The following is an 11540-nucleotide window of genomic DNA, read 5'->3' on the forward strand; positions in this document are numbered from 1 at the left end:
TAAGAAAAAAGGAATTCCATTACCATTTCCGTCCATCCCTCTCTCTCTCTCTCTCTCTCTCTCTCTCTCTCTCTCTCTCTCTCTCTCTCTCTCTCTCTCTCTCTCTCTCTCTCTCTCTCCATTGTTCCCCTCTGTCTCGTTGGCATTCTTATACTTTTACACGTTACATGACAACGTTTGCTCTGGATGTTAATGCCAATTTCTTTCGTTTGTTGCCTTCCACACATATACAAATACACAGACATGAACACACACACACACACACACACACACACACACACACACACACACACACACACACACACACAGAGACACACACACACACACACACACACACACACACACACACACACACACACACACACACACATACGCTTTGTGGTATATTAAGGTGTTGTTTGTCGGTGGTGCTAAACCGTTAACTCTGTCTTCTTTTGAGCTAGAGACTCGGACCACAAAGTCTGAGCCTTGGAACAAAGTTTGAGCTCTCACTGACCACCCGCCCATGTTCTTCAAATATATAAAATCATTACTTATATTTATAAATGGCTTGACTATATATGTGTGGTTGATGTAACATTCCTTCTCATCAACGAAAGCCCATTTTACTGGTATCCATTCTATGCACATTTGAAGTCTTTGTCGCCACTTGTTGTAGAACTGCCCAGAATGTTTCCGCTAAAGTACCGCTAGAGGCCGCTGCAATCACTCATTGGTGTTACTGTAACAATGAAGAAGCTCTTTAATAATCCCTCGGTTCCAAAGCAAGGAATTAATAATCAAATAAATTATTAATTAATGAACAATTGCTGGATTCCGGTCCAGCAAATAGGTTGGTGATTGCTGTTCAATGTCTGAAGAAGAAAACCGTCCCTTCGTGGCAATACTTTTTGTCAATAATAAATACTTGCGTTGCACCATTCCGGGAAGGGGGGGAGGGTGTATTTGAGCTTGCGTGTGTGCGTGTGTGCGTGTGTGCGTGTGCGTGTCTTTTAGCCATGCAACACTACCGCGGCGCTGCAGACTGTCTGCTGCACGGTGAACCACACGGGGACCAGCAGGGAGCTGATCCATACTGGGGCGGAGGAGTTGCGCTTTCAGCTCTCAACACGTTCACGCATTCGTGGATCCGGACTTAAAGTCAAGAAGTTGTGCTTTTAAATTCCAGGCCTCCTGACCCATTCGTTGATTGGGCATTAATGCCGTTTTACCTCCGCAAATTAGCAGGACACTCCTTTGGAAGCCTTTTGGGGTTGAAGGCAGACGGTGCGCTATGTTGGACATGTGTTGTCTTTTACTACCCAAGTAGTGTATGTTTGCGGACAGACGCTGGCCAGAGGAGATAGGACCTACTGCGCTCCACCTTGGAAAATAGCGACCCAATGTCGATGCCGCTGCGTAACGCTGCGTCTCAGAGGGAAGGACACGAGGAGAGGACACGAGAAGACGAGGATAGGGCGCGAGGAGGAGCGCACCGACGCATCCGCGGAGCGCGCCGCAAGTGACACAGGAGTGGTCCTACCTGGTGCAAATCGTGCGTAATTTTGAATATTTTGGGGGTTTCCACCTTGCTTTCGATTGCCTATTGTATACTATGTTGATCAACCAGCCTATGGACACAGGATAGTTGTTTTGTACACAGACAGCAGAATTTGACTTTGTGTTTTGTAGCTGTAGCAAGCCATCAGAGGAGTAAAGACTGTGGTGTGCGTCCGGAAAAGATGACCAGTGAAGGTCTCCAGTTTTGGATAGTTGTCCTGGCTTTGGGGTCAGTGGCAGTCCATGGATACCCGTCCAAGATCAACGTCAAGGAGAGGGTCGATGCGTCAGCCGCTCAGGTAAATAGTTTGGGGACTTATTAATGATGAAGTTACAAATAGAGAATATAAAAACGACTATAAGCCCACAACTTGTAACCAGGCCAGACTGCAGACATTAAAAAAATACAATCATTGTTTAAATGAAGTTACCAGTCTTCATAGAATAATATAGTCCTAGTAAATAAAGATGTATTTCCCATAGGCAATGGTTGCTGCTGACGTAGGCTACTGACTTATTAATATTTTTATTTAGTTTCATTTATAAGCCTACGTTTATTTGTCAATCATACTACAAATACTATATCCTTAAACTGCAAGTTTGAGGTTGAAAAAAGACCTGCTTCTTGGTCATCATGTATACAGTATCTTGGTCTGGTTCTCTTGGTTTGACGGTACGGGCCGATTAGGACATGATGTTGTCGGTATCATCCCTTCATATCTGATAAGTAAACTTGGTGGAAAAAAAAACACAGCACGCGAACATTGGATTTATTGTTTGCCTTATCTAGGGTTTTTGAACCATAATCCACAAAATGCCTTCCTTTATACATCTAAAAAGGAATCCCCCAGCCAATATTGATAAGTGAATATCCCAACTGCATCTGCTGGCAGGCTTTCAAACAAAAGGTCAAAGTTCACCCGCTCCCAGGCCAAGGAAGTAAATGCCAGCAGCCTGTAGATTTCCATCTGATAACTATTGATATATGACAGGAAGCGGGTCATAGATAGATTCTTTCTATCTATCTGCTCTCCCCCCTTTTATTTGTCCAACCCCTTTGTGCCTAGACAGAGCATTAACCTTAGGGAAAGTCTTTTATTATGGATAAGTTTTGTTTCAGCATACGGCGTAGATAGGGAAAGGTTTAATGATAAACAACCCTCACCTATTAGGACAGAGGCCTTTGTTTATCCCTTGGTACTCCTTTGTAAAAACCTGGGTTGTTTGGCTTTGTATATGTCTATTCTGTTCTCTCTACTCTTTGCTTATGTACATGCATGTGATTAACACTGTGTGTGTGTGTGTGTGTGTGTGTGTGTGTGTGTGTGTGTGTGTGTGTGTGTGTGTGTGTGCGTGTGCGTGTGTTTGTGTGTGTGTGTGTGTGTGTGTGTGTGTGTGCGTGTGTGCATACCCTTAAGAGCCAATTATTAGTATGGTACTTAGTATGGTACAGTATACTGCCTTTTTTAAACCAGTGTGTGTACACTACCTCATGGAGAAAACGTCTAGTTTCCTATCTGTGTGTACATCCATACCCATACTCTCATAGAGATACAGTATAGTGATATGTTTAGAATGTGTGTCATATGTTAAAGTTGTGCTTGAAGGTCAACTCTGTATTAAACATTTTACATATGAACACATGGGTATCCATTGTTTAAATTGAGTAGAGTGCAGTGTTTCCATAATGAAATAAACATGTGAATGATCACATAACTGACAAGTGTCTGAAGGAATGTGGTCAGGGACGCATGTGGTCAGGGACCCATGTGAGTCTGCGCTGCACTGACACGTTGGACATGCTGCAGTCGTGTAACGCTTCCCTGGCCACCTGCAAATACTGAACACATGTCCAATGCATTTAGCTGGAGGTGATCAGATCTCCACATCCTGAGGGCCCTGGAGTCGGTAAAGGATCAAGGTAGAGCCCAAACAATATTGGAAATGAGGGGCCGATGCCGATACCAATCTAAAATTACGATTTACGAGAATCGATATATCGGGCGATATTTGAAATGAAAATGTATGGGCCATTATTCAATATTCATATTTTGGTATCCTGGGGTTGGAGCCGCTCCTTGGGATTTGCTCCTCACCCTTCAGAAATGCCTTGGGCCTCAGCAACATAGCATTTAAACCATGAGCTAAAGGAACCCATTAACTATGGGGAGGAGCTGATATCCTTCACTCAGAACAGGATGTAAAACTGGAAAGTTGATGTGCTCAGTTAAAGCATTTAGAGCTCCAGAATTGAGGTCGGTGTATGTGGAAATTAGCTAATTCTGTAGGTGCCAAAAAAGCAATGACAGGGATGGACTTGGATCCATCCATTTTCCAAAGATGGATAATGTAATAAACCATATGAACACAGATGTAACCCAAAAAAAAGGATTCTCTAGTACACACTGGCTCGCAGCATCATTGATCACGTTTGGTGTTAATCCTTCCTTCACACAATCCTTTAATGCCTTGTCACTTGAATAATACATTTTCTTTAATAATAACAATATTTGCTCTATATTTGTACTCAATTTCTGATGTTTACCATTTATGGACGAGGCCAACAGTTGAGATACCTCCCACTCTCTCTCTTGCTGTCTCGCCCTGAGGTTTGTGTTTTCATTAAGTCCAGCGGCGGAGGGGTGTTGCATTTCTCACAGGTCGGCGGCCCCTAAAGGTCTGGGGTCGCAACCTGACCCGGGAGCCCCTCCCCCCGGACAGCGTGCACACGGGGGGCCCCGCTCACATGGGCCCCACACGTGACATGTGACGTCTGAGGTGTTACATGCAGGAGGGGGGCTTGTCTGTGGGGAACCCAAACCAAGGCTAAGTCGAGGAATGGCGCTCAATAATGGCTTTAATTATTGATAATCCTGGGCCAGCCCCCCCCACACACACAGCTACCTATAGCTCCAAATATCTGTCACTCGCTCTCAATCTCTCTCTCTGTATCACTCCCTCTCTCCCTTTGGCTTCCGAGAGGCGTTGCGGGTGGCAATGGCACATTTCAAGAGGGCGTCAAATACTTGAGCCGGTTTGGGCTTACTGCATTCTCTCCAGAACGGGCTGCGAGGATCGGGGGGGCGGGGTGGGGTGGGGGGGGGGGGTCATGTGTGCGTTTGTCTGAGTGCTTGTCGGGTCGTGGTATAGGGGTGGTGGTGGTGTCATTGCTGCAATACTCTCATGTGTCCGGCGCCCTAATTGAGGTTAGGAGGGAACTGATACCATAATCTCGGTGTTAGCCGGAGGCTTGGGGCCACGTTGGGCGGGTAGCATCCAGACCTCTCTCTGGTGGATTAGCTTTTATTACTTTCTCGTTTCTTTTGGAGGGTGGGGCGGTTGAGACACGTCCACTGGTGTTTCATTGGTGCTGCAATTGCTTATGGAGCTTAAGGGGTCATAATTATGTAATTAGGTGCACATGCACATGCACAAACACCCACATACACACACACACATAGAGTTACAGGAGTATTTTGACACCCTCTAAAACAGCTTCAGTTCTAGTTTGAGGCGGAGCTGGCTCCGTCCTGTCCAGGATTTGACACTTTAGGCACATGTTAAATTCAGGCTCCTAAATTGCACTTGGTCAAATAATTCTATCAGAGAAGTTTTCCACACATTCGGATGAACCAGATTTGCTATACATTTAACCATGCCTATGGAAATGTTTGCATTGCAAGATTTAGAAAAAGTAAACACTCAAACGCACGCACACTCACACACACACACACAGACACACACACACACACACACACACACACACACACACACACACACACACACACACACACACACACACACACACACACACACACACACACACACACATGCTCCTTCCTACCACGCTACCTAAATGAGTAGCTGAATGAATGGTGGGCACAGATGTTCTCATTACTGTTGTCTCCCCTCCGTTTGGTGTGAGTCAGTCGTTGACTCAAAGGGAAAAGAAGAACAATTTTTTGGGGGAAGCTTAGCTGTTGAAAGGAACACATCATTGGAGGTTTTCCTGTGATGTAAACCTCTAAAGTTCAAATCGACCCAGTCAAATTGAGTGGCGTTTGTGTGTTGGTGAGTTTGGCATGGGGTACATTTGAATTATGGTTACACTTCCAACCATTCAGCCTCTACCTGCGATCCAATTGTCTTCGTCATCGGCAATGAATTATTCTGTGAGAGCCAGAGCCATTGAAACACACTTGAATGATGATGTGTTAGGGATTCAACCCTGGGACGTCTCCAACATAGCCTCGTTCTAGCCATGAACCGCTGCCACTTCTTAACAACGTTGTACGCTCCAGGGTCAGGTGCCGGTCGAGTGTAACTTGGCCTGTCCTGAATCTTCACAGAGCCAATCAGCATCTTGTAGGCGGGACCTGAAGTAAATGCTGAGGGAATCTGTGTAACCAGAGACAGACAGGAAACGTCATGGCCACTCTTGTAGCGCCAATTGAGAGGAAATAGAAATACAGGATCAGGCAATCTCAAATACACTCTACTCTCTACCCGGCATGTGACTCAGGAGGTAGAGCGGGTTGGCTGGTAATCGGAAGGTTGCTAGTCCGAACCCCTGCTCCTCCTAACTGAGTATCGTGGTGTGCCTGAGCACGGCGACTCACCCTAACTGCTCACGACGAGCTGATTATCGCCTTCAATGGTCGACACCGCCATCGGTGTATGAATGGGTGAATGTGGGCATGAATGGGTGAATGTGTGTATGAATGGGTGAATGTGGGCATGAATGGGTGAATGTGAGTAAATATTGTAAGGCACTTTTCCGTTGCCACTGGTTAGGAAAGCGCTGGATAAATGCATCCCATTTACCATTTACTCTTCAGGTAGCGTTGGGGAGCAGCGGGGGAGACCGGCAGCCCACTCTGGAGGAGCTCCAGGGGGAGAACCTGCTCCAGACCCTCCCCCCTGCCTCCTCTTCCATGGAGGGGCGCTGGTCCAAGCACCGCCTCCAGGGCCTCCTGCCACAGCCAGCACCAGAGGAGGAGCCTCAGCCTTTCATCCTGGACCTGAGGAACTTCCCCGACCTGGCCAACGCAGACCTGGGCGCCCAGAATCCTAACATCCAGGTGAGGGTCACCTGGGATTTGGGCCTTTGGGCTTTGGGTCTCACACGTAGAGCGCGTACCACTAAGGCTCAGTCCTTAGCACAGCAACCCAGGTTTGACTCCTGCCCGCGGCCCTTTGCTGCAGGTCCTCCCCTCTATCTCCCATACCTTCCTGTCTATCTCACTCTATAATTAAGCCTAAAAATGCAAAATTAGATCTTTAAGTAGAATCATCTGGGATCTACTTAGAAAGGAGTCAGCTGAGGTGGTTCGGGCATCTGGTAAGGATGCCCACTGGGCGCCTCCATTGGGAGGTGTTTCAGGCATGTCCAGTGGGGAGGAGACCTCGGGGAAGACCCAGGACTAGGTGGAGAGATTATATCTCAACACTGGCCTGGGAACGCCTCGGGATCCCCCCGTCAGAGTTGGTCAATGTGGCCCGGGAAAGGGAAGTCTGGGGCCCCCTGCTTGAGCTGCTCCCCCCGCGACACGACCCCGGATAAGCGGACGAAAATGAGATGAGATGAGATCTGGGATTCCTCATGTCTGCGTGTATGTGTGCCTGTGGCCTGGTTTCTGAGCGTGTACTCTCTTTTATTTCCTGTCTATGTATGTGTCTTCGTTGCATGAGGCTAACCCTAATATGAAATCAATGAAAAATTTCAGAAGTTTTGTTAAAATTTTTAGATTAATCCAGCAATCAGCCTTTGGGTTCTTGGGTTGGATTCCTTTGTAACACAAGGAAAGAATGGATTGGCTCTGGAGGACTTTGGGTCGCGTGTCTCAAACCTCCGCTGTTGCAGCCGGGGTTTGAAACAATCAGATCAGTCTTTGCATGATTCATATTTTTGTTTAGTTTAGTTTACTTTTAATATTAATGTGAAATGTGTTGTTCTCTCCAAACACAACTGTGTATATCCTCGCTATTAGACAAACATACCTATGGCACACTATCTATCTATCTATCTATCTATCTATCTATCTATCTATCTATCTATCTATCTATCTATCTATCTATCTATCTATCTATCTATCTATCTATCTATCTATCTATCTATCTATCTATCTATCTATCTATCTATCTATCTATCTATCTATCTATCTATCTATCTATCTATCTATCTATCTATCTATCTATCTATCTATCTATCTATCTATCTATCTATCTATCTATCTATCTATCTATCTATCTATCTATCTATCTATCTATCTATCTATCTATCTATCTATCTATCTATCTATCTATCTATCTATCTATCTATCTATCTATCTATCTATCTATCTATCTATCTATCTATCTATCTATCTATCTATCTATCTATCTATCTATCTATCTATCTATCTATCTATCTATCTATCTATCTATCTATCTATCTATCTATCTATCTATCTATCTATCTATCTATCTATCTATCTATCTATCTATCTATCTATCTATCTATCTATCTATCTATCTATCTATCTATCTATCTATCTATCTATCTATCTATCTATCTATCTATCTATCTATCTATCTATCTATCTATCTATCTATCTATCTATCTATCTATCTATCTATCTATCTATCTATCTATCTATCTATCTATCTATCTATCTATCTATCTATCTATCTATCTATCTATCTATCTATCTATCTATCTATCTATCTATCTATCTATCTATCTATCTATCTATCTATCTATCTATCTATCTATCTATCTATCTATCTATCTATCTATCTATCTATCTATCTATCTATCTATCTATCTATCTATCTATCTATCTATCTATCTATCTATCTATCTATCTATCTATCTATCTATCTATCTATCTATCTATCTATCTATCTATCTATCTATCTATCTATCTATCTATCTATCTATCTATCTATCTATCTATCTATCTATCTATCTATCTATCTATCTATCTATCTATCTATCTATCTATCTATCTATCTATCTATCTATCTATCTATCTATCTATCTATCTATCTATCTATCTATCTATCTATCTATCTATCTATCTATCTATCTATCTATCTATCTATCTATCTATCTATCTATCTATCTATCTATCTATCTATCTATCTATCTATCTATCTATCTATCTATCTATCTATCTATCTATCTATCTATCTATCTATCTATCTATCTATCTATCTATCTATCTATCTATCTATCTATCTATCTATCTATCTATCTATCTATCTATCTATCTATCTATCTATCTATCTATCTATCTATCTATCTATCTATCTATCTATCTATCTATCTATCTATCTATCTATCTATCTATCTATCTATCTATCTATCTATCTATCTATCTATCTATCTATCTATCTATCTATCTATCTATCTATCTATCTATCTATCTATCTATCTATCTATCTATCTATCTATCTATCTATCTATCTATCTATCTATCTATCTATCTATCTATCTATCTATCTATCTATCTATCTATCTATCTATCTATCTATCTATCTATCTATCTATCTATCTATCTATCTATCTATCTATCTATCTATCTATCTATCTATCTATCTATCTATCTATCTATCTATCTATCTATCTATCTATCTATCTATCTATCTATCTATCTATCTATCTATCTATCTATCTATCTATCTATCTATCTATCTATCTATCTATCTATCTATCTATCTATCTATCTATCTATCTATCTATCTATCTATCTATCTATCTATCTATCTATCTATCTATCTATCTATCTATCTATCTATCTATCTATCTATCTATCTATCTATCTATCTATCTATCTATCTATCTATCTATCTATCTATCTATCTATCTATCTATCTATCTATCTATCTATCTATCTATCTATCTATCTATCTATCTATCTATCTATCTATCTATCTATCTATCTATCTATCTATCTATCTATCTATCTATCTATCTATCTATCTATCTATCTATCTATCTATCTATCTATCTATCTATCTATCTATCTATCTATCTATCTATCTATCTATCTATCTATCTATCTATCTATCTATCTATCTATCTATCTATCTATCTATCTATCTATCTATCTATCTATCTATCTATGTCCGCCCGCCCGCCCGCCCGCCCGCCCGCCCGCCCGCCCGCCCGCCCGCCCGCCCGTCCGTCCGTCCGTCCGTCCGTCCGTCCGTCCGTCCGTCCGTCCGTCCGTCCGTCCGTCCGTCCGTCCGTCCGTCCGTCTGTCTGTCCGTCTGTCTGTCCGTCTGTCTGTCTGTCTGTCTGTCTGTCTGTCTGTCTGTCTGTCTGTCTGTCTGTCCGGCTGTCTGTCCATCCGTCCATCCGTCCATCCGTCTGTCTGAATGACAGAAATCTGAATGAATGAAATCTGCATTACCTATCCCATTATTTGGGTTTGCAGTCAGTGCCAAGATAAGGGGTCGTAGTTGAAATACACAGAGAAGTAATGCAACTTTATCTGGAAGGAAACATACTATTATGTTAGAAAACATCTGACGATGGTATAACACGGTATATGCACAATACTGAGCAATAATTGGCCAAAATGCAAAATGCAAAGCTCAACACACTGCTGCAGCATTGTTATGCATTGTTAGCATTGCTAACGTCTCTCTTCTCTTCCAACACCAGTTTGATGTACTGAACATATGAGGAAGTCACTATCAACAACAGAACATTATATCACTCACAAAATGCAAACTACACAAAGTTGTCATTGTTTTGGTAATCTTTGTCTACCAATAACGTTTTTCTCTATAAACAACTGCAGACCCTCATGTTACAGGGGCTCATAACTAGATCTGCTGTAAGACATACACAAGTATGTGTGTGTGAGTTTATGTTTGTGTGTATGTGTATATGTGTTATGCGTTCTGTGTGTGTGTATGTGGGTATTCCTACTTCTCTGTCTCCATATCCACCAGATCTTGTTTGCCATCTGCTTGCCTGCATCCCCCTCACCTCAGACTCACAACGGCCCTGATTTATGGAGGAAAAGTACATTCATCCATCCAACAAATAAAAAACTAAACAAACACTAACATATGATCACAGTGGCGACACATGTTATTGATGTTGTGATGGATTACAGCAGTAACACCCTGTCCATGCATTTATATATGTTTTATACAGACTCTGTGCTACACTGTTATACTTTATTTACAGTGTGAAAGAATGTTGGAACAATCCAGGCAGATATGATTTATACATAATAAACATAATCGCTCTCCTCATGACGTTCCCTCTTATCACTGACTGAATCTTCCCAGATTCCTAAACGAGGCCAGGGAACTGTACGTCTTTGTTCTTTGCTCCGGCTCTTTCCAACTTTCAGTCATACTTTGATAATGTACTCTTAAATCTGCTTTCAAACATATTCGGTTCTATCCTACAGGCATTCCATCCATTTCTCTATTATCTTTTGTTACATAACTACCTTGCTATGTCTCACATCTTTAACCCCTCATACAATTGCGTTTTATTGTGTATTCCCTTGTAGTCTCTTTTCCCCTCCCTCCCGGCCCCCCTTTGCTGTAGTTAATATAGGCGGGTGTGTGGGCTCACGGTCTATTCGATCATCACACACACAGTATGGATAGTGAATGTATGGCATCAACTCGTTTTAAACTATATTGATAAGGCTTGAAGTATTTTTTCTGCATTCGTTTCGAAGCCTTGAGTGCTGAGTCCATCTGATTCTCAATGAGTGGTATCCAAAATGAGTCAGGGTCAATATAAAATAATAATCAACCTGAAACCTAGGATGAGGTTGGTATAAATTATGTCCTTATCTTACTGTGGGGCTCGCAATATAATTGCCTAATTATTATTTCATGGGTCAGCTCCAAAATGCATTGCTGTCAATTGACAAAACTAGAAAAGTAACAGAAAAGGAAAACATAATTTCAGGAACAGCTTTTTTTTTCACATGCTGTTTGTGATTATTGTACAATAGAGCCAGGAGGACAAAGGGCATTGG

At 42.0% G+C, this 11540-nt stretch overlaps 1 protein-coding gene across 1 annotated transcript in view; it reads left to right on the forward strand.

Moving 5' to 3' along the window:
- Positions 1-996: 996 nt before the first annotated feature.
- ism2a (isthmin 2a) overlaps positions 997-11540 on the forward strand; it is an 18746-nt gene continuing 8202 nt past the window's right edge. The window contains exons 1-3 of the mRNA XM_060051243.1: positions 997-1534; positions 1672-1838; positions 6378-6620. Coding sequence (XP_059907226.1) covers positions 1722-1838; positions 6378-6620 — 360 coding nt within the window. The 5' untranslated portion in view covers positions 997-1534; positions 1672-1721. The remainder of the gene's footprint in view (positions 1535-1671; positions 1839-6377; positions 6621-11540) is intronic.

The sequence above is a fragment of the Gadus macrocephalus genome, chromosome 5 (assembly GCF_031168955.1).
Source record: "Gadus macrocephalus chromosome 5, ASM3116895v1".
Taxonomy (NCBI): domain Eukaryota; kingdom Metazoa; phylum Chordata; class Actinopteri; order Gadiformes; family Gadidae; genus Gadus; species Gadus macrocephalus.